At 41.1% G+C, this 24921-nt stretch overlaps 2 protein-coding genes across 4 annotated transcripts in view; both read left to right on the top strand.

Annotated features, from left to right (window-relative positions):
* The window catches only part of LOC137276697 (uncharacterized), a 52700-nt gene that overhangs the window by 10837 nt on the left and 16942 nt on the right, over positions 1 to 24921 (top strand). The gene's annotated exons all lie outside the window — the stretch shown is intronic.
* On the top strand, positions 354 to 22975 carry LOC137277720 (uncharacterized). 3 transcript variants are annotated; one of them, XM_067809610.1, is made up of 3 exons: positions 354 to 442; positions 2267 to 2446; positions 17187 to 22975. In XM_067809610.1, the coding sequence occupies exon 3, from the start codon at positions 17535 to 17537 to the stop codon at positions 18600 to 18602; it is 1068 nt and encodes a 355-aa protein (XP_067665711.1). In that variant the 5' UTR covers positions 354 to 442; positions 2267 to 2446; positions 17187 to 17534; the 3' UTR covers positions 18603 to 22975. The 3 variants fall into 3 exon arrangements, 2 of the variants coding, with proteins under 2 accessions (XP_067665711.1, XP_067665710.1); XM_067809609.1 differs by lacking the exons at positions 354 to 442; positions 2267 to 2446 and adding an exon at positions 10130 to 10271 and having other exon boundaries at positions 17187 to 22481; XR_010956629.1 differs by lacking the exons at positions 354 to 442; positions 2267 to 2446 and adding an exon at positions 13017 to 13086 and having other exon boundaries at positions 17187 to 19825.

The raw sequence follows: 24921 nt of genomic DNA, 5'->3' as shown, positions 1-24921 counted from the left end.
AAGACAGCCTAGGGTGGATTTTCATGAAAGTAGGCAGTGGACGGAACCTAATGGTTAAAGCTTTCACCTGTCGCGCCAAGGTCCCACGTTCGAATTTTTAAAGGCGCACAATTTTGGAAGACCTTTCTGGTGTCGCCCGCCATGTTATTGTTGGAATATCTCTAAAATGGACGTAAAATCATATTTACTCATTCAGGTACTGGATATCCAGCAAGCACTTGAAACGCATCCTATGTAGGACAGCATCACTCGTGACTGACACAGTCAGTCATTCTAACGTTTGTCCTTTGTAATGGAAGCCGCTGATACACCTCTCAGCGGCTATCAGTCATTACAAAGCCAACACAAAGTTCACGGAGTGTGCATTGAGTACTGAGGAACGTTGCCTGACTAGTCGCCGTGTGATCTCAATCACTTGCCTTGGTGTCTCCCTCCAACAGAGGTAAGCAGGTGTTTAAATTGTGGTCATAATATTGTCTAGATGCCCGTACAACTGAAGATGAAAGTCGATTTGCTTATTGTCAATGATAACGAATTCCACGTGTCTTGTCAAATATACAATCCCTGTCTGTGGCATAACCGTTTATGTAGGAATTACTAGTATCCACCAATGGCAATGAGGATGAGGTTTTCATACAGGACATTATAGGGGATTTCGAACTTCATAAATTTCAGCGTTCGCCCGCAACGACAAAAACCTGGGTTCGATACCCGACATGGGTATAATGTGTGAAGCCCATGTCCCAAGAGGTGATATTACTAGAATATTGCTAAAAGCGGCTTAAAAACAAACTCACTTAGTCATAACTTGCCAATAACGTATGAGTGTCTATGCTTAAACGTCGCAATAACATAAGACTGGGTTAATGTTCATAGACTATGTCCACTTTGTCTTATATTTTTTAAAAGTTGTCTGTCCAGTATTATATGAAACGTCATTATACATAATACATAACATTTCATTCTTCTTTCTGTGCCACGCCACAAACATGTCGCAATAGAAGATACCTATCGTCCATATGTAATTTACATAAACTAGAAACTTGAGATTGAGGTCAATTTAATGTCGGGCAGAGCAGATCTGACACAGGACAATGGTTGTTACAGCAAGAGATTTAAGGTGGCGTGTTCTCACTCTGCGTAGAGTTATCAAGTAAACGAGAAAACTACCCAAATAGACAATCACAGCAGTTCCATTAATACTGTCAACGGTCTCGTGTCTAGTTTACCAGTTCTAGCATTTCAGTAAAACATAAATATTTTACTCTGTTTAAAAAATTATTCGTGTCTTTATTTCTTTACGGGAACATTACCTATCTTAGTCCGTAAATAAATGTGTAAATATCGGCATAATAATGAGAGGTACGTGAAATCATTGATTAGTTACCTGCTAAGAGGTGACCAAAGGTATCAGGTGGTGAGGCTCGCTGGCTTGCTTGACACATAGCATGTGTCGTATCGTATGATGTCAGTTAATAGATCCAGAAAGCCATCGCATAACTTTGATGTTGCTAAACATCAAAACATAAAACAGGCAGCATTGAGAGGTGACGGACCTTCCAGCTGGTTGAGAGTGGGGTTTATTGTAGGTTGCGATTGTGACGAATAGGGCCCGCGTCTTCATGTCATTTGTACATACAGCTGTCATATGTCTTGCCAGCAGAGCTCCAGATAAGATTCAGCACACGTGGGTATACTGTACCTACTGCATTTTGTTTTTGTTTTTGTTGTTTTGGGTCTTTTTATTTTTGTGAATGTTACGTGGGTATTTAATTTTCCGTTACCCACTGCTTTCAAATATGTGGGTATTCCAGTGATTTCACTCACCAAAGTATATGTCACTGACCAAGTTAACTAAACAGTCATGTACTGCCTTTTGTCATTCCTAATCAAAACCAGCTTAAATATAGTGGAAATGATTTCATTAAAAATCACTCGACCTACACTGACAATAAAACACTAGTCCTCTACTAACAGTACAGCGTTGATAGAAATGGACGTCTTTTTCATTACGCGGCCGATTTTTATAAATATATTCTGTATGCATCTGTTTTAAAAGTTTAGCGTATGAGACATTTTTTAAATGTGTAGTTGTATTTTAAATGTGTAGGTGCGCAACAATTATTATCAACGCGTAGCTGGAAACAGCCCGCTTATCGTTCAGTCTTGTGTGATGGCCTTCAGCAGTCAGCCTTTGTTCATGTTGACACGTTATATTGTATGTTACATTTCACGTTACATAAGTACGTGAAACGTCCTATTTCAGTAACTTCTTGGAGATAAAGACACCTGATCATGCGACCAGGTAATGTGACCGGGTCTGCTGGCACTCGACAAGACCACCTCAGCATCTCAGAATGTGTTTGTATTGACATGTGTGGGGGACCTGATCGGTCACGGACGGAAGATAAAGCAATGCCCTTGGCCACTGTGTAGAGTCCTTAACGTGAGTTTAATGCTGACTGTTATTTCTTGTTCTTCATATCACCTCGGTAACAACCACGTCAGTGAGTTACGTTTAACGTCGCCTTTAGCAATATGCCAGCTATAGAGGGCTAGGAACACCAGAAACAGGCTTTACATGTTGCACCCATGCGGGAATCGAACCCGGATCTTCAGCGTGACGACCGAACGCATAAAATAGCCACTAGGTTCTCCCGCCGCCTCAGTGGGGAATGGGTTTTGGAACAGCAAAACTTAGAAATATATATATTCTCCACTACAGCTTCAAATTTTTAGAGTTTTGATAAACTGGTAAACAACTTTAGTGGTGAATTAATTGTTACATATTTGAAGCAAGAAAAAATGTGTCTAGGGACACGAATGACCCCGCTGCTGAAGGAAGCGTTCCCTACACTGAGTGTGCTCTGGTGATTAATTTCTACCAAACAAATTCAATAAACATCTATGCAACTATGAGATACACACCTTTCAAGTCCCAATGAAACACACATATGAGTTTAAACCATTCTGTTGAGCAGTTTTTGTGGAAAGTGAATAGACTTAATCCCCTATTTTACTATCATCAGAGAGAAATTCCACAAAACTTATCTAAGTTCAAATCGTCTCATACAAAAAAAATATAAAATACAAAAACAAAATATGAAATGCACACCTTTGAGTCTCTGTAAAAGGCATATGTCAGCTAAATATGGTTTGTGCAGTGGTTTTCTAGGAGAAGTGGACTAAGTACAGACCCTGTTGTATGGGACGATCAGGATGAACAGATGCAAATTCAAAGTTCAGACATCTGTAGAAGTGACATAATTAAGAAACTGGATGAACAAGGTATTAGATGCACACCTTTAGAGTCCCCATGAAACTCCTGTAGAAGCTCAATCAATTTTGTTGAGCAGCTTTTGAGGAGAACTGGATAGAATTCATCCCCTATAACACTATTTTCAGAGAGAAATTCAACAAAAGTAATGTAAGTTTAATATGGCATTAAAATTGGAAAAATAAATAAAATTCAAAAATAAAATATGAGATGCAGACCTCTAGGGTCACTATAAAGCACATATGTAATTTACATGAATTCCATAGAAAGGTTTTTGAGGAGACGTGGATAACATACACGTCTACTTCACCAACTATAACACTATCATCGTAGAGAAATTCGGCAAAATGTACCTAAGATAAATGCGTAAACGTATAAAAAATAGAATACAAAAAAGCAAGAGATGCACACCATTAGAGTCCTAAGAACGCCAAGAACGTCACCGAATTTCATGCAGTAGTTGGATAAAGTACACCCCCTCCTTTGTGCACTAGTACACCATCATCATAGCGAAAATGTGCCTAAGTTCAAATGTCTCCAGACTTACAGAACAACCCAATAAAATACCAAAACAAAATATGAGATGCACACCATTAGAGTCCCAAGAAAACCCATATGTTTGTTGAATTCCATTCAGTAGTTTTCGAGAAGTGGATAAAGTACATCCCTGTTCCAGACGGACGGACGGACACCGATGATAACCCAATATATAAAATATGAAAGGTTCTTTCCATGTGTTTCCAAGAGCAGTATGTATATGAACCACCTTCTTGTCACAGGGAGGTCAGTGAAATATGAAAATACAACCCGTGACGTCAAAGTTAATGCACTTTCAAAACTGAACTCACACGAACTCTGTACTATATAGACAGAGTTATAGGTTATCTTGCAGGCAAGCCTCAGTACAATGGGCTCAGATAACGGCTGAGGAAGGTCAATCAAGGCCATCGTGACATCGGGAATCTGAGACAACTACAAAGGCGGTAGACAAGTTTGATAACCGTTGTTTTGTTTGAACACTAACGGGCACAAGAAACGTTCGCTTGGTCAAGACATAGAAACAAAGACGTATGTGAGATTTATCATTAGTAGTTTACATCAAACAGATATCATTTTCCAATAATATAATTGAAAATTCATCGCAAAGCAGGTCTTCGATTCATTAAGAAAGATTCTAGCGGTCAAACTGTAGCAAATAAGAGTTCATACAAAAAGTGTATAAAGGGTCACATAATAAGATTGGAGTTGTGGTAGTCTCTCGTACAGACCCTGATGCAAAGAAAACCAAGAAAGCCCAAGTCTAGAAAATGTGGCAAGTCTAAATTTCCACAGCTTAAGAAAATGAAGAAAGTCTCAAGGCTCATTTTCATTCCATTTTAGTTTCTTTCACCATGAACTTTTTCTCAGTACAACATGTTCATTTCAGAGACTAGTTGTTAGTCAAGGACCCGGGAAGGTCCCGGGGTAGAATAGGCCTTCAGCAACCCATGCTTGGCATAAAAGGCGACTATGCTTGTCGACTAACGGGAGGCGATTAACGGGAGGACAGACTCGCTGACTTGGTTGACACATATCATCGCTTCCCAATTGCTCAGATCGATGCTCATGTTATTGGTCACTGGATTGTCTGGTCCAGACTCGATTATTTACAGACCGCCGCCATATAGCTGGAATATTGCTGAGTGCAGCGTAAAACTAAACTCACTCACTCACTGTTCGTCAAGAGTTGGGGGGCACGTCATGAACAGCGAGTGTCACCACCCCGGGCATCCACATACGCCGACACACGTCTCCTCATTGATTTCATCAGTTACAAATGCTACGAGAAAAGTTACGAGATCTTAGACTTAGGAGAGTTTTGTGGAACGGGGTCCAGTTCCATAAGTGCAAGAGAGTCTGTTCAGGTTGCTGTGGGTTCGCTGGAGGTAGTATTGCTGGCGGTCAAGATGGTCAGAGGGGTGTTCAGTGGTGTTCATGCTCGGAGATGCCGCTAGCCAGGGCAGTAAGTTGACGTTAACGTTGTGCAGGTATTCTGAAAACAGTTCTGGCGGTGTGGGGCCTAGCGTTCAATCATGCATTCCTTTCCACAAATGCCGCCCTATACCTTGACGCATAGTGCGTCGAACGCAGTTTCGCACCTGTCGCTCTCCTGTGCGTCGAAAACCTCTCCAGTCGTTCCTGAACTGTCTGAACTACCTTTTATCTGCAAAGGGCTCTGTCACGCAGTTTGTGCCCGTCTGCACTGACGTAGGGGATGCGTCAAGGTCATTCCAAGGAAGGGTTTGTGGGCTTGCGTACCATGCTGCGTTTTGGCGAATGTGTTCTGCTTGGGTTAAAAAGTGTAACAATTCTTTTGGGTTTTTTAATACAATTTCTTTACAAGTGATGACCTTTTTTGTTTTTTGTTTATGACTGTATTTTCTTATCGCTTGGGGACAAAGTCGTCCATAGGACTGCATTAAAGAGATAGCAATTATTTTTTTAAATGATTTCCTATATAGGGAGTAATTTGTGTTAACATTTTGTTTTATAGTTTCGGTTTTGCATAATTTATTATCAGACATCACTTTTGGGACTTTTCATTTTTTATTAATCAGGAACTACCTCGTTCCCACCCATGAAGTTCCTGGACAGAATTGGCTTTGAACATCCCTTGTTTGTAGCAAGACGCGAGTAATTAATTGTTTGTAATAATTATGCTTAAACTAAACAACCCATTGACTGACATCGTCAGCATGAATTTTACCTTAGGATCAAGTCCTTGCGCATGACTACCTGATCCTTTTAATCATCGCGAACTACAAACATTTGGATTTCAAGGAATTGTCCCAGCAAATGAATAAAACAAGCCTCAAACCTGTTTGGTAGACAAGTGCTCAAGACCCGGGTTCGATTTGGCACGTGGGTTCAATGCTGGAAGCCCATTGCTGGTGCCCCATGCCGTGAAGTTGCTGGAATATTGCTGAAAGCAGCGTAAAATGCAAACCATTGTCTCAATGACGTTGGTACCGAGGTGATATGAAGGACAAGGAATAACATCAGCGTGTTTCAGCATTAAACTCTCGTTAAAGACTCTACACAATAGCCAGATGCATTGCTTTATCTTCCGTGACTGATCAGGTCCGCCACGCATGTCGGTACAAATATATTGTCTTTAGTTACATGTGGCAGTTACAAGAACTAGAGAGTGCCCATTGGCTGGTAAATAATGTTAAAATAATACTCTTTGGTCACTTTCAATAAAATTGGAGAGAACGTAAATCACAGTCATCGAGAGGCCTATATTACAGTATGTTTAGTGATAATCTTTATATTGAAATCTATTCCTTGCGACTTACACAACTTAGGGCCTATAACTATAGGCTACCTATCGAAATTGGTAGATGGCATAACATTCATACAGTAAATATATTGTGTAAGTCATGTAAGAGTGGAATATGGTATGAATATTTCACTTAATGCTAGAATGCTATCATCCTCCATGTCTCCATGGTATAGGTTCCGATAAATTAAAATCTGTCATTCCTGTCATTAAAGGTTTGATAGGACCTATACTCTCCAAGCTCAGTATCTCCAGGGTATACATTCAGATAAATCTCCACTATACCCTGGATGCATCTACAGCTCGGGATCAATGATGTTATAACATGCCTTGCCTGGCTTTTTATCCACTCAGACGTCTACGCTGGGAGGTTGAGCGTACCAATCACAAGTCACTTTCGCTTGATAATTTATCAAACGATTAAAATTGGCAACACAATTTATGCAGTGGAACTTTGGAAGAGGTAGGAATTCTTGCATAGATTTTTTTTAAAATTTCGGACCTGACAATTTGTGTGATTTCTTCAAAATCTGAGTCGCACTGCGAACAAACCTATTCGTAACTACTCGTCTCTTTTCGTGACCTACAAGAAGACTCGTACCCCTCTCGTACGCCATTATTGCCAAGAATCTTGGTAAACCAATCAAATCGCGCCTAGTAAAACGCATTTCAAAACAAAACATTTCAAATGGAATGGCTGTACTGCTGATTTGCCCACTGGGTGTAGGATATTCTTAGAGCAAAGGCAAACTGTAGCGCAAATGTGGTTGCGCAGCGTAGAGAAAATGACCAGTCTTCATATATGTGAGCGAAGCGAGCAAAGGTTGACAACGCACTTCCCTCGCTTCGGTTCAAAAAGTATTTTTCATGTCAATTTAAAACATCGCCACCATCAAATGCACACTCCAATTTCCTCACTAGGTTGTGCTCTCCGATTTCTAACCTCATATTTAATAATTACTGACGTGAAAGATGATTTATTGAACATTTTAAGCGCCATTCGTGGTATGCAGTTCGTTCTTCGCCTCCATTAACCCTGCCAGCTTCCGGTTCAAAGCAGTAAAGGAACAAGAATAAGCAGAAATTATAAAGATATACCACATTGCCTAATTGTATCATGATTCTGTTGGATTGTATTTGTTTTAAGTGTCGGCGTTATTGTTAGATCTTTTGTAACATTTATTCTACAATAAACACACTTCTGGCGTAGTGGGAGTATGAAGCATGGGAGGTAACTCTTTATGTATTCCATACGGAATACTAACTTGTTCCTTCACTGCTTTGAACCGGAAGCTGGCAGGGTTAGTGGAGGCGAAGAACGGTCTGATGTACCACGAGTAGCGCTTAAAATGTTAAACAAAACATATTTCACGTCAGTAATTATTAAATATGGCGTTGGAAATCGGAGAGCACAACCTAGTGAGGAAATTGGAGTGTACCTTTGATGGTCTCGATATTTTATTTGGACATGAAAAATATTTTTTGAACCGAAGCGAGGGAAGTGTTTTGCCAACCTTTGCTCGCTTCGCTCGCATATATGAAGACTGGTCATATTCTCTACGCTGCGCCGCCCAGTTGCGCTACAGTTTGCCTGCGGTTTGGCATAGACAACACCCGGTAGTAAACATGGCCACGAGGGCGTACTAGGCGCCAGACGCTTGCCGGAATGACACGAGTAGTTACGAATGCGAACAAACCTTCATAGCTGCGAATGCTATGTTTGTTGACACTGGCTCGGTCGGTTGAAACGACAGCTTAGTTGATTTGCTGCTATGAGAATGCGGAGCTAGCAAAGGGAGGTAATAAAACTATCGCCGTACATGCATCCTGGGTATAGAGAAGATTTATCAGAACGTATACGCTGGAGATATTGAGGATGGAATGCGATGTGTTACACGAATACGAAACACATATCTCCCTGCATAGTGCATGTTGTTGCAAAATATATTTCACCTATTTCTATCGCATGTAAACCCAAATATACAGATCATCCACTCTTAAAGTTCAGAACTTGTAATCATCGGTTACCTATTGAGACAGGGCGTTGGAATAATACCCCAAGAGGTACTGCTAGACACATATTAGATGATCCTGCGCACTAAACGCATTTGTGACAAGTGAGGCGGTACAACGAATTGGACGAGTACACTTGGCTGCTCCAGGTAGCTTGACGATTATGCACGTGCAATACATGCTAACCGTGACATGAAATCAACACCGCATATTCCTTTGAATGATAAGACTGCAATTTCAGGCATAAGATACTGATATTCCACGCAAACCTTTAGTTAAGATGAAGACAAATAGATTGACAAGCATTTTAAATATTCAACAATTTTGTTTTAAAAAAAACACACAGGAAAATGTCATTTGCTTCGTGAAATGGATCGGTGGTCCTAAACACATTTGCTCAGTATATTGTGTTGATTCAATTCGTTGGGATTGTACCTGTTCGCAAATCGAGTGTGCTATAACAATTCATGCGTGAAACGCACGGGGAAAATGAACTTCTCGATAATTATCAGACAACCTGTCTCCCTCTTGTTTCAAGTGGATCGTTCTGTGGGGCGTTCCCAAGTATGCAAATTGGGGTCATTTGTCAGGTCGTGGATCATCTTATATGTGTTTACCAGTAATAGAACTTATAAATTATGTGACTCGCCAGCAGTTGCGGACGAGTTCCATTAAATATTTCGCTGTCCTGCTCTTCATGAATCTAAGAGAAAATTTACAACAATCAAATTGCTTAAACACTCCAACCATGTATCTTGTAGAGTCTTGTTTACAACTTTAGATTGTACCGTTTGAAAAATCTAGCAAAGTTTGGTTATCTTTTCCACCATAAGAAAAGTTGGGTAGCAGACATGTCATACCAACAACAGTTACTTATCTCTATGATATAGTGTTATATTATGCTCCGCTGTCATTTTGACAGTAATTGATGTGTAATACGTACTCTTACACCACCATTAGTAGTATATTGAGAATAAAGTGAAATATATAAACTTTGACTTGACTTGAACGATACTGAACCGGTCTTGTCGAGTGCCAGCAGGCTTGGTCAGTTTACCTTGTCCCGTAATCAGGTTTAAATATAGACTCACTCACTCAAACTTGTGAAAACAAATTTGAGTTCCTTTCCTTGAATTATAGTCTATACAGGTAAATGTATATGATTTCACATATTCAACAAATGTTACAATCAGTACATGTATGTGCTGTAATCTCAACAAAACAAATATTTCAGCGATGTTTGTGTTTCGGCACTTAAAGCACAGTCTACAAACGTACTTCCAGCAACCTCATCTCCGCGTTTCTACCTAGCTCCTACTTTGATCTCGACTTCCCTTTGTCACTTCCCGTGCAGGAGTCCACGCATCACAATAGAGGGCACATCTGTGCTAACGAATGTTTTTTGTGATAGAGAAGAATAATAACGTGTTACAGACTGCGTTGTCACGGATGTTTTCATTTTATTATACACCGGTACATTGTCAATACTGTCGCGATACCTCACTCGGGGTGATCTCAGTTACGTCATGAAATTTCTACTGTTTTCACGTGGGCCTGACGACTGCGGGCATGGATATTCGCCACGTGACAGGTTGTAGTGTGTGGGTATAGATTTTTCACGCATTTCAGATCCCTGCCAGTTACAGATATACTTCAAAGGTAACTTCATTAAAATGTAATTTCAGTATTTAAGCATTGATCGTAATAATGCATGATGAAATCGCGTCCAAAGAGGGCCAAATGGTGTTTACGTTGGAGAACGACCTCGGTCGAGATATTTTCTGATCGCTGAACTCGCCTGACACGTGCATGGGTATGTCACGAATCAGAAACAAATCTGCCTTGATTGTGCACCACAGTATTGTTTTGAATGAATATACATGTATACATGGACTCCTCGGTCCTTTCCAGGAAAATCACCTTGACAAAATCGAGTTTGTTCCATCGTTATGTTTCCCATCACTGACTGCAGCGAGTGTCGTCGTCGCTGTTTTTGACGTTGTTGTCGTTGTCGATGATGTTGTTGTTGTTCATGGGCACAGGTACCATTTACATGTATTGTTCTGTGACAATGGTAGTCTGTATGTGCTGGTCATAGACACGGGTGTATTATATAATATCTGTACACCGGTACGGTCTGTACGGACGGGGTGGGGGGGGTGGGGGGGGACTTAGTGGTTAATGCGGTATATTGCTATACTCTGCGTTAAATTAAACTCGCTCATTGCACGGACTGTACACGCCCGCCCAAGCACGCTCACTGCACTCACTGTACATGCCCGCCCGTACTTATCAAGCACAGTCTCTATTGCATGCGCCAACACGTCAGCAACCTGCACGATTGCTATTATAACATCATGTCTAGTGGCGGTAGGGTAGCTCAGTGGTTTAAGCGTTCGCTCGTCACGCCGAAGACACAGGTACAATGCGGACGCTCATTTCTGGTGTCGTCCTCTGAAAGCTAAAAGCGGCGTAAAACTAAATCATCTGTTAAACATAGGTTGCACAGAGATAAAAGACCGTCTGCACTGACGCTGCGTGCCAGACCAGTCACCGCTGGCATAGCCCAAGCGAACCTGAACTCGAAAACATGCATCGTATGTCACTGTAGAATGTTGTGTTAAAAATAGACATGACAACTGGCTCTACCTCATGTAATTAGATATGTTGTCCTCGAAATTAAGGAAAGACCATAGGCTGCTGGTGGAGATGGGGAGTGAAGGATGACGTGAATGAGCAAGCTAGTGAGATCCTCAAGGGTATGTTCCCTATGTTTTATAAGATACTAGCCCCAAATGCAGTAATCAAACGGCCTCCTTTATATGAATTATGCTTGAGCGAGTGAGTGAGTGGGTCTGGAGTATGTTTCCTGTGGTTTACAAGAGAGTGGCCCACCTGCATCAGTCAAACGACATGCCATATACTTGGGCACAAATTACGTTTGAGTGAATGAGTCTTGAGAATATTTCCTTCGGTTTTAAGAGACTATGTCCAGCTGCAGCAATCAAACGGCATGATATACACTTTAGTTCAAATTACGTTTGAATTAGTATTGGGGTTTAACGCTGTTTTACTGAACATTTTAGTTGTAACATTTATATTTCAATGACTGGTCTCAGAAAGGCGATATGTTCATGAATCGCACATTCATCTATTTGTGAACACAATAGATTTTCGACGGTGTTACCTGAAAGTTTGTGTATCTTACAGTATTTATAGATCCCCGCCTGTTAAGTCAGTATGAGCACAGCTAAATGACTGGCGCTCCGAGAGAGTTACTTCTCCTTCAGGACATAAGCGTCTTCAGACAACATTTCTACAAGTCCACAAAGCTTCAGGCATTTCTGATCATAACATACCACAGTCACTCTGGGCCCAGTATATACATAATAGAAAGTCTGGTTACAATGTGTGAAGCCCATTTCTGGCGTCCCGCGCCGTGATATTGCTAAAAGCGGCGTAAAACTAAACTCACTCACTCACAGGAAGTCTCTGTTCTGTTGATCATTGAAAAGCATTCTGTTAAAATGTGTCACTCTTGTTCAAGTGATTGCGACGTTGATCCTGATCGGGACTAATCGGTAAATAAGTGGCCCCGAAATACGATTCCAACAAACTGATTCTGGTTCTTTTTCATTGCAACCTCGGAAGTAGTAGGGAGGAAGGAGAAAGGGGCGATGTGGGGCCAGTTGGTCAGTTCTGTCTGTCAGACAACAACGATAAAAAAAAAAGGCGTTGGGACCCTGGGGGTATACTTCCTCGGACAGGGATGGGCATGAATTATGCCGCTGCAGAATCACACGGCCTAACGGCATTTATTTAACTCAGCAGCGTCTGTCAGTCAAGTGACATGTTTATTTCTCACTAACACATAGCTGCCAACTCCCTCATTGTCTCTGAACCATTTTTCATTTCCGCCGAGCTCTTACCCTCAAACAAAGCTTCTAATGAAGCAAGTCTAGATTTTCCACACTTTCTCATCAGACTGGGGTTTCTCTTCACACTATGTAGTGGCTTGCGTTTACATACTGTCTATATGTTAGTGATATATTTTCCGACACAAATACTGTGTCGATGGTACAAACCGACAAAGGCCTGAGGGTTGTAGTATCAGCTTATAGCTTGAACAAGAAAAACACTCATCTCCTGACAATACTAACGTCCAATAATGTTTGAGGGGATGGACATATTAAACAAAGGATGCATTTCCAAATTAACTTAAGATCCGCTTGGGATACAACGGAGGTGGTTCTCCGATTACCTCTTGACACGGCGTGACGTCATGGTCCCATGATGACCTCCCCGACCTTAGACAGGCACTCCGACCGAATTTCTCGCAGCTTAAACCAGTACGCTGTAAACCAGCCGAGCGGCTCCATTACCATCCCTCCAGTGAGGAAATAACGCCAGAGCGCTGGCAGTGTGGCGGACAAGCAGGCTCAGAGATAGGCACAAGAGACCACGTGCACGCAAGGTACTGTGCTTTCATCGAGGATCATGCAGTTTGTCAGTGTTATTGATCCTTTAGCTACGACCTTCTTATTGATTCTATATGCACATGCTGCAACGTTACTTTCTATGAATATGTTCATATTTAATTTGTCTCCTGTCAGACTTTCTTTACATAATTTGACACGTGACACGGACGCGAATATTTTCATGGACAGCAGGTGTTGACAAAGATTTCGTGTGGAAAGAATACCGGTATTAAACAAAAGTCCACGCTGTCTGTTTGTTCAGAGGACTCACCATTACACTGATGTAACCTTCAAGCTTTGAAGGCCAGTGCTCCCTGGGGGCCATACCGAGGCATAATTAGAAATGAAGACTGTGCCTATTTCAGAATTTGCCCTCAAGGGGGGACTATGCGACTTGGTATGAAACGCCAGCATAATAGGTCTTTGTTTCAAGTGGGTGACTTTGCCGACGGTTATAAATTAATCATTCTGTAAGGTAACTGTCGTCTTTTCTACCGCTCGTTGAATCAAGAGAGAACGGGGTATTTCTTTGTCGCGTTATTCCTGCGTGTTGGTCATTCCTTAAATAATACAAATTCGCGGAATCAGGGTGAAAACATTTTGCCTCTTTTCGTCCCCCTTTGGAATTCATTAAGCATGAGAAAGTCTCATTAATTTTTCAGCTGAAATATTTCCTCTAGAGAAACCGTAATTTGATACTGAACCTTGTTACTACAACAGGCGAAAAGGTTAGGGCAAAATGTGGCGATAATATTTCCTGTTTTCCTGGGTGCTGTTGTATTCACATTCTTTAAAGGTTTTATTGGATAATTATGTTGACCAGGAAAAAGGTCTTCAGTATTTCGTGATGTCATACGGAAATGTGATAAATGTGTGATTTATCGAAACCAGTCACCGCATCAGGAAATAAGTGAGGTGCTAGTTTTCGTGCTGGAAACTAGAGACTGTAAACATGAATAGTTGCAAATATTCCCTGTGCGGTTTGTAGTGGTATACGGGGACTTATGTACACTGAGGTGCAAAAGAAAGTATCGTGAATTTGGATTTATTTAATTGAAACCACAACGGCGGTTAAAGTTTATTTTATTTCTATTTAGCCGTCACTCATTCGTGATCAGATTCTATATACGTACCTATTTTATTTTTATCTAATTGAAAATTGAAAGAAATATCATAAAATTTGACTATGGCTATTAGCCATCACCAATTCCTGAGACAGTTTGTGAAAAAAATATTCTAAGGCGGGGTAATTGTGTACAGCTTTATATTAGTACAATGAAGTCTGGGAGATGAACCAAATCACACGTGCACTGTTTTGGATGTTCGTTTGAGCCTTAGAAAGAGTGAGTGAGTGAGTGAATTGGGTTTAATTAATATTCCAGCAATATCACGGTGGACACCAGAAATGAGCTTCACACATTGTGTACATGTGAAAAATCGAACCCGGGTCTTCAGCGTGACGAGCGAATGCTTTAATTAATAGGCTACCCCACCGCCCCGCCATAAAAAGAAAATGTATTGGTTTTCAATGATAGGATGTATAAGATGCCCACGAGCAGCTATACGACATGCGTTTCCAATTTATTTGCAGATGTCATTGATAATGGGGACACCTTTGAATTTAAGGGAATAATTAAATCAACTAATGTACATTTATCTTCAAATTAATGTTTACAGAACGTTAAAGAGAGGAGAAAATTGCAGCTTTAATCTCACCAATGCGGACACGTGGCGTACAAGTCCGCTTTGGACAGATTCCGGTGAGACGGTCCCAGGATCCGTTTGAATAACATTATTTTTTTGTTGTGTGTATCATAAAATCACCCTTTGACCTTGGGTAGGGAGAACAATACAGTGCGGTTGCCGGAAACCTTTGAGTAGACGAGGAGGCAGTGGGGTAGTGGTTAAGGCGTTCGCTGGTCACGCCGAAGACCCGTGTTCGATTCCCCACATGGGTACAATGTGTGAAGCCCATTTTCTGGTGTCCCCCGCCGTGATGTTGCTGGAATATTGCTAAAAACGGCGTAAAACTCACTCACTCACTTGAGTAGACGAGTCGCCGTAATACTGCTGGAATGTTACTTAAGGTCACGTTAAACCTTACTCACTCACTCACTGCCAAACCAACTTGACACACTCTGTAAGTGTGCACATGGCTAAAGTCATCAGACTTCTGGTGTTATTGCTAGAATATTGCGTAAAGCGGCGTAAACATTACCCACTCCCCCGCCGTTGTCTTGTTGGAATATTGCTTGAAGTGATATAAAACACTCTCACTCACTCAATCACTCACTCACTGGTAACCAAACTATCACACTCTCTAAGTGTGGCTAAAATAATCATATTTCTAGTGTCCACCGTCGTGATATTCCTGGAATACTGCTTAACATGCCGTTAAACCCCACTCACTCACTAATTGCTACACCATCGTAACACACACTCTGTGGGTGCACCTGGTTAAGCAATCAAGCTTATTTGTGTCCACCGCCGTAATATTGCAGGAATATTGCTTATAGTCGCTTAAAATGTCATTCAATCACTCACTCATTGCTATGAACTTGACACACTCTCTCAGTGTGCATATAGCTAACGTCATGACATTTCCGGTGTCCACCGCCGTGATATTGCTGGAGTACTGCTTGAAGTGACTCGCTCACTCACCCACTGTTAAACCAAACTCACACACTGTCCACTATGAGTGCATATGGCTCTAGCACATCGCCGTAATGGTGCTGGAATACTGATTGAAGTGACGTAAACCTTACTTACTCATTGCTAAAACAACCTGACAAGGGGTAAAGTTATACAGATGACCACGGCATGTTTAAAGCATAATGATAATTTTATGCAGTATAGAACAAGCTATCGCAGGTTGTCTCTGGAACTGCACTGAAACGGCGGATTAACCGGATTTCTCTACTGAGTTGTCTAGTCGATATGCAATGCCTTTATCAACACAGACAAATGCTTCTACAGGCGGTGATTGTGACACCAGTGTTGATGCTCGAAAATCCTTTATTTACATTCATCTCACAGTTTTGGTGCAGACAAACAACGTCCCCAAACGATGTTCCAAGATGCTGCTATCCCAACAGACGCTACGCAGCTAGTAACCTAGACTGAGCTGTTGGGTTGTGGTTAGAGCGGTGGGGTAGCCCAGTGGTTAAGTGTTCGCTTGTCTCGCCAAAGGCCTGAGTTCGATTCCCCATGGGTACAATGTCTAAAGTTCATTTCTGCGGTTCCATGATACTGCTGGAATGTAGTTTAACTCACTCACTCACTCACTCTCCTGATTAGAATTCACCCTTAGCGTTTTCAGCGACCCATGCATGTCGCAGTAGATAAGTAAGGAGATCGGTGAATTAGTTGATGCAAATCATCGTTACGATTATATAGATCGATCCTCATGCTGATATTCACTGGTGTGTCTGGTCCAGATTCGATTATTTACAGATCGCTGCCACGAGTGTAGCGTTTAACAACATTCCTCATTATGTATCAAGTCTTCCTTGTCACAGTGCGTTGCTATGGTATCACAAACGACTCGTCAGCAATCGAATTGCCTTGTTCTAATGCACCCATTTGATAACGGTCTTGCATTTAAAGTCGAGTGTTATAGTATCCAAGGGCAGTGTCCTTATCTGTTGCACGAAGGTTGCAAAGGGAGGTGTATAATTGGCTTAGCTGAATTTGATTTGAGGTGATTTTTTGCTTATCTGTTCCTGTTTGCTTCATGCATATTCTGTTTTCAAATTACTCCGCAGTTGGTATTATTCAAACGTTGCTGACAATGGACAAACAAGCGTCGTCGTTATAAGCTGTGTGTGACACTGAAGACCCAAGTTCAGTGTCTTTCAGCACCCATGGTTTTCGCTATTTTTGACAATGTTCCCTTCACTCTAACTCAACATGCACCTCAAGAGTATATGTGATAACACAAGTCCAGACTTGTGTTTTACGCCCATATCAGTATACATGATCAAGCCACCCTAACCTGTTAAGGCGGTAACACATCGAACACGAACAATACCGCTGAGCATATAAAAACAGTTTTACAGACTGTAATATATTGCCCTCTTGATATTATATGTTGCAGGCAGGCGACAGAGCGCACCGTAGACCTGAACAACTTTGGAGGAAGACGAGAGAAATGCCAAGTCCGCATTCAATACCACTCTGGACACTGGAGAAACTTGGAACCGTCAATCGTAACTAAAGATTGACACTCTTCACGCTCGTCAATGTGGACTAACGAGCGACCTGGATTCATTGAAACGTCAAAGAGCCATGCACACAGGAAAATTGTCACAGCTAACTGTTTGCAAATTTGAAGAATTATGCTAAATAAGCACTAATCCATCTTATCAGGATGGAACGCGAATGAATGGCCACGGCATGTCGTGGCCGAGCTGAGTCAAAGGGATAAAGGCTGTGCCCAGTGCCGATGTATCTGATGTCATTCCCTCGCCCACCTTGGCAGCACATACCTTCCAAACAGAACGCCATAAGAATGCGCCTCCCGGTCAAGGCGCTTGTGAAGAGGATCTTCATTTGCTTCGCGTTTCTCTATTGTTTGTCCTGTCTTCGCGTGTTTCTTCCTTTGCCCATTCAGCCAATGGGGGTCGTGCATTTGGCGCAGCTTGCCGTGCACTGGCAACGGTTTCCGGTTGAAGGAGCAGACGACATATTTTTGAACAATATCAGTGTGCCCGTGTCTGTAAACGTTGATGCTGTGTCCAAATATCTCAATCAGACGTGGACGAGAACTATGCATTCCGAGAAAGATAATATTGAAAAGCAGTTTCAACCGCCCATGACGAATGAACAACGTCTAAAAATGCACGTGACGTTGGAGACATTTCTTCAGGCTTGTGAATGGGCAAACCTGACGTACTTTCTGATAGGGGGCTCGTTGCTAGGCATGTACCGTCACCATGGAGTCATTCCGTGGGATGATGATACTGACATTGCCATGAATGCATCAGAATGGAGAAAAATCCGCCATGTTTTGTCACGTGTCCCAGGATATGAACTATATGCCCCTAGCAACGTTCAGTGGAAGTTTTACATGAAGAACCTTGAACCTATTGAAAATAAGCCTTTCAGATGGCCCAATGTGGATATATTCTTCTACACCGAAGATTCCACGTATGTATGGGGATTAACAGCGGATATTAAAGGAGAATTTTTTGTTAAAAAAACAGATTTGTTTCCACTCCAATACCGTCCATTTGAGAACAGAAGAGCAGCAGTCCCTTGTAACACGAGGGATATCCTCATCCGTAGGTTTGGTGACCTTGACATTTGCGTTTCTCTGGCCTACGGGCATAGGACGAGCACCAGTGTGACGAATGTAAAGAAACGTCCCTGTAAGGAGCTCTATGGTTCGTATCCTTTTGTATTCAGGAGCTCCGGCAGTCATGGAGGTGTTGTGGAGACGTTGAAAGTTGGGCCTCACGTGGTTAAGAATGTTACGCTTCCTGATTTTTGTTCTTCAACGTTCCTCAAATGAAAGTGAAGATCTCATTATCAGTTATTCAAACTCCCTGCCATGGTTCCGTTTCCAGGATGACTGACACAGATGGAGCAGATCACATCTGGCGTACACAGTGGGAGTGTGTGGATTTCCTAATTAACGCTTCGTCAAATTGAAACTCTCATTTTCTGTTTGTCAAGGCCATGTGTTTCTTTGAAGAGATGCAAGTTCAAGGCTATGTGCTCGTTCTAATCAATGATGTGCCTTTGAACAATGGTTATCGCACCATGGGTTTAGTTTAACACTATATCCATTGTATAATATATTCGACTGTTAAACTACATCGCGTGTGCATATGTGATCGGTGGACTACGCTTCCTCAAAATTCTAACATTCTGAAGCTATTTGTCAAACTTTGGCGATTGTCTGGAGAGATCTGCCAATTCAAGAGTACAGTGGAATCTGCCTAATACGTACTTGTCTGGAACCAACTCATTTGTCTGGATTGTAAAGTAGTCCGGAATAGAAATGTTTCTGTAAGTTCGTTCGAATGAATAATGTGCCTTTTCAGTGTGTGTCCAGAATTAAGGCAGATTGGAACTTCTGGAATGGCGGGTCCCAATCAGCAGCTTTGCTGACCTCAGTTCTTGTCACTGCAACAGTGCAGAGTGATGCGCGATGCAGCTTTGTTAGATAAAATAAGGTCTTAGTGCTGTGTCATGCGCGACTGTTGAACTCTATCTGTTGTGCATGGGTCACCGGGGATTTTATCAAGGGAACAATAGAATATCATCATTTCGACAGCTGAACTCCACTTTTTCTGAATAGGTGCTCGGTGGACTTATTCATGAGATAGGTGGCCATCATGTCTGCTGTTGAATCATACCTATTCTCAAGTCGGAACTTAATCACGAAAAGGTTTACCATCTTTTCGACTGTTGAAAACCACTTCTACTCAATGGGTGGTCGTGGATTTAATCATGAGAAAGTTTACTATCATATCGACCGTTGAACTCTGGCGCAAATTTTGATACGATGACTTTATAACGTGAAAAACTTAAAATCATTATACTGTTCAAGTCCATCGCTCATGCATGTGTGATAGGTGTGTGTGGACTTGCGTCCAAGCAGCCCCGTTGGTCAGTCGGTGTTGACTGCCTCTCAGTGTGTGGAAGTACAGTCACTGCTCTGTGATCATTTTTGACAGAGTTAGTAGCTTGACTATATCCGTAGGAGAAAATGTATGAATTTGACTCAAATCGTTGCTTGTGGTGTTTGATCACGTTTACTTTGTTTATCTTCTTGCAACGATCTGAACTATCGCGAATTACATTCCTGTGTTATTTCATGAACACCCAATTCAAAACAGACGCCCATTTCTGTTGACGTACGTATTCTTGCACGGGGAAAGGTGTAGCTTTTAGGACACGTTATGGGAACATATAGACAGTGCATCGATTTCAAGAACGTACAAACAGTAGAGCTTGCTTGACGATCTTATATTCATATTTTGGGGCGTGCGATTCACTGTTTTCCTCATGTTGCACTGTCCTGTGTTTGATAAATACACTCTTATACTTCTTTTCACAATGCTCAGCTATTGCGGCAGTGCCTTGTGATTATAACCTCAGCTTTTTACAGGTCTTTCTGGAACGTCAATAATATTTCGAGCTTGCTTTATGAGAAGGACCTTATTACCACATGGTACCTTGATAGCAAGTCCCAGTTCAGTGTGCATAGTTTTGTCCATTTAATAATGGGTTCGAATCTCGGTTTTCAGTAATTGTTTGATGGTGCTTAAGCACTATATCCAACCTTACGTGGGTTTCACCAATGTGGTAAACATCTCCGTTGTTGGAAAACTGTTCAGAGCAGTGATAAACCCAATTCACACATCCTGTCGATCCCAACATAATCCAAGCTGGGCAACTGTACAGTAACTTGGTGGGACCAGATGACCAAGGTGCGTTTCATATCTGTTATAGTTAGATTGAGTGAAAGGTGACTCAACGAAGCAGATCATTCGTTCAATCCAACTTCGACATATCCGTATTGATTGTGTGAGACCAAAATGAACTTTACGATGTGGATTTATATCATACCTGACTTTTCTATGTGTTTTCTGTTTTATCACTGACGTTGAGTGGACAACGTTTGACTTCCTTCTATTTCCTTTATAAGTTGTGTAACCCATGCACTCAGCAGTATACCAGGGAGATGTCTTTATTTTTCCTGACAAGACATTCCAGTGATTAACATCATGAGCATCGCGCCAGGCAATAGGGATGTGGTGACATGTATCAGTTATGTTAGTCTGTCTCGCAGTCCCTGAACGGCATTATTTTCCCTGCATCCAAGCCGTCTCTTCAATGCTATTATGCTGAAGCCTTGAATGAAGCAAGTCTAGATTTCCCCGGGTTTATGCTGAATCTCCCATCTCACTGAGGCTCCTTTTAAATTTAAATGGGTTTATTTGTCACTGCCAAAATTATACACATCCACAGACTATGCGTTAATCTACACTTATCTCAGCTGGTCTAACATCGTTGACCTCCTCTAATTACAATTACAAGCAGTAATAATCTGGCTCTTCTTTCATTCAATTACTTCGGTGACATGTACATGTCTTCAATCCATCGCATGCCGTTGTATTTCGTCTTTATACTCTGAGTATTTACATATGTTTCATGTCAGTAAATTTTATGTTCAGTGTGACGCAGAGTTTTACAATTCATAAACGCAACTATTGACGTCACAGGTTTATGTGTACACATGTTAGGCTGATTAAAAAAGTAAAATGTTTCTCGGGCATCGGCGCGTCACTTTTATTTGTGCGCGTAACAATTATTTATGGCCGTTTAAGCAACAAAATGTTGTCCGCTATAAGAGTGGGTGTCTGTAACAACGAGTGTGACTGAATCTACAACTGATAAACACGTTATAACCTTTCCAAGCTGTATTCCTGAGAGAGAAAAAATAAGAATGTGTTACTCCCTCGTCACTTTTTTCTATCAAAATTTGTTTAAAACGTCCTCGTCACTTTTGAAAATTGTGCCCGAGAAACATTTCAGTTTTTTATGCAGCCTTACCAGCTTTGTGATGTATCGCTCTCAATCATTGTAACGTAAGTGTGAGCACGAAACGAAACTAGTGACGTCACAGGTTCATGTGTACACGTATTACCTGCTTTGTGATGTATCGTTCTCAACCCATTGTAACGTAAGTGTGAGCACGAAACCAAACCAGTGACGTCACAGGTTCATGTGTACACACACTACCTGCTTTGTGATTTATCGATCTCCACCCATTGTAACAAAACTGATACATATAGCTTGTTTCTCAAGAACCTCAACTTGTTTCTGTCTGTATTTGTGCTGTACCACTTATATGTCACTCTTTCCGTGCTCTGTTGAGAACCCTGTAATTTTCACTTGGACACCTGATAGCGTAACACTGGAAATTAAAATGCGCATGTATTTAATATTATATAATACAAAATTCAAATAAGATAAGGATAATGACAATATATTATAATCTTGAAATTTTCAATCCTCACTAATCATGACTGGTACATTTCACGCATGCAGTTAGAAATTACTCCTCACCCACATCTTACCGTAGTGTTTTGTCGTTCTGCAGGTATTTGAATGTATGTACGTTTCGTCAGCATGTTTTGGATTCACGATCAATGTTCAACATTCCATGTTCTCACAGACTGTGCAATTTCGTGATTTTGAATTTTGTCAGATGATCACAAGTGACCGATAATAACACATGCATTTGACATTCGGCAACTTGTTATAAACTGAATATTCCCAACGTTTTTGTCCTATTCATCATTTCGAACACAAACGTCACGTGCCTTGAGGCAGTTGGTGGAAATTGAAAGATGCAAAATAAACTCAATAGAACTTTATTTATGTCTGATTGTCTATTTAACCACCATGCTTTCCAGAAAAGTAATCTCTTGCCTGGTCATTTTATGATATATATTTGATTCAATGAAGACTGGGAAAAACATGCTTACGGTAAGTACACATGAAATGGGTTACGACCTTCCAACATCATGCCCAGAATTCAGGTAGGTCGATATTTCTTGTATATTCGATTCGATTCTTTATTCATTAAAAACTTGGGCTATATGTCCTATTAGAGCGTAAAATAAACAATTCACTCACTCACTCATTCACTCACTCACCACTGTATTCTCTCACTCACCCACGCTTCTAAAATAGTCCATTCCTAACTGAAGTAGTTGTAGAATGCAGGACAGCCGTAAACCCATTTATCCTACTTTTCTAACATATTTTGCAAGTGTCCATATATATTCATGTGACAAGCTTTAATGAAAGGAAGAGAAAAATATATTGTATAAAGAAAGTTTGAAAAGGTTATAAAGTTCTTCAGTCCGTTTTGTTTTGTTTTTGTCTGTCCTGTGGGCGGTGGGGAAACCCTGTAGTTCTTGCGAAGGCCCAGTTTTGATGCCACAGAATACACCGTGTGATGCCCAGACAATCCAGTGATCAACAGCATGAGCATCGATCACGCATACGATGACATGTGTCAGCCAAGTCAGCGAGCCTGACCACCCGATCCCGTTAGTTACGACAAGCTTGGGTTGCCGAAGACGATTCTAACCCGGATGTTCGCGGCGTAATGACGTTTGGACCAGATAAACCACGGTCAGTCGATCGAAAAACGTTCCTGCAAGACTGTAGTGTACTGAATTGTTAGTCCAAGGAACAATGGTTTCTTCCCATCATTTCATTATATTCCTATCTGTTTTCAAAGAACTCCGCTTTTAGAAGAAACGCTTTAAACATATTAACCAACGGAGATAAGAAACATCTCTTTTTAGTTTCACGCGTAACAGTTTTGTTGTTCTTTGGGGCTTTTTGTTTGATTTTTCATTTTTGAAAATATGCAAACATACATTTGGTACTTGTTCTCTCACTGTTTCTTACAACTTTAATTACATTGATTTTATACACCGAAACAACCATATACTTACAAAACCTACATCGGTTCGCTTTCATTATGAAAGACGATGTTTTTAATCTATATTGGGGTTTCCTGAGAAAGAGAAAATCAAACTTAATAACCTCAATCTTTAAATATTTAACTCTCCCCGGCACACCCTTTCACATCCATTTTGCACAGTTCTCAAAAGCACTATTTGTACCATATTTCAACTTGTAACCAGACATTGTATTGAACTTGTCAGAAAAAAAATTTAAAAAACACAATGTCAATCCCCCTTTTGTCGTGAAATTTTGTGAAATGGCCATTGCAACTCGTGCGAAAGTGAAGTGTGTACCCCTCTTTCTCAAAAACCTGTAAACCGCCTCTTTAAATGTTGCTAATAATACGTCCCACGTGATCAGACACAATAGCAACTTATCACACAAGAGTTGTTGAGTTAGTACAGGTGTCCCTAGGATTATTAATTCCATCATCAGTATTTTTCATATTTTGTCATATTTGTTTTATTTTGTTTTATACGGCGTGGTCCAGTGTGTGTCTGTGTGATAGAATACTGCTGTCAACGGGTGGATAAGCTCGTGATTTTGATGAACATTAAGTTGACGAAGACAAATGAATACGTTGATGAAGACGAAGGCATAGTTTAGTTCGAACTTCTTTAGTTGGTTTCACAAGACATGACAAACAAGTATACATGAATGAGGTGAGCGGACTTCCAGCTCAACACAAGGGCCTTTCCAGCGAGCGGCATAATCCTGCTCGCGGTCGTGCATACACTGGCAGTCGGAATGTCTGTCTCCACACTCACATCTCACGTACCAGTATAGATGTGAGCATACATATATATAGTTTTTAACACCAATAGACAGGCGAAAATTCAACAATGGACAGATAGAGAAACAATAGCACTTCCTTCTACAGTTGGTGTGATGACAGACACAGACAAAGGGGATGAACAATGAAGGTCATAAATGTCATATACAGTAATTAATGGAAGTGACAAAGAGGAACAAGGTAGCTGACAACACAATGCACTCTGCGGTAGTGATAAAGTTCAAGATTGTAGATTGAATAATAATAACTAAATATCATATAGCCTGGCTACACAGATTTCGGTCTTTAGAAATATTTGGAAATGGCAGTCCTGAAGTAGACACTATAACATTGCTATATAACTTGTAATCTGGGGCCAGGGATTTCTTAGTCGGACTTCCTTGTTGGTTATGAGGCCGATCACAAAATGCTGTCTTGCAAGTTAGGCTAAGTGCTGGAGATAAGGACACCTCGCTACTCCGCTACCCAGCCAGGTTGTCAGGGAGAGGTTGTGATGACGGTGTCGGGTAAGATGACATGCGTGTGATTCCCGTTGTCG

Source organism: Haliotis asinina, chromosome 3, assembly GCF_037392515.1.
Source record: "Haliotis asinina isolate JCU_RB_2024 chromosome 3, JCU_Hal_asi_v2, whole genome shotgun sequence".
In the NCBI taxonomy this organism is placed as follows: Eukaryota; Metazoa; Mollusca; class Gastropoda; order Lepetellida; family Haliotidae; genus Haliotis; species Haliotis asinina.
This window is presented reverse-complemented; position numbering and strand designations above follow the sequence as displayed.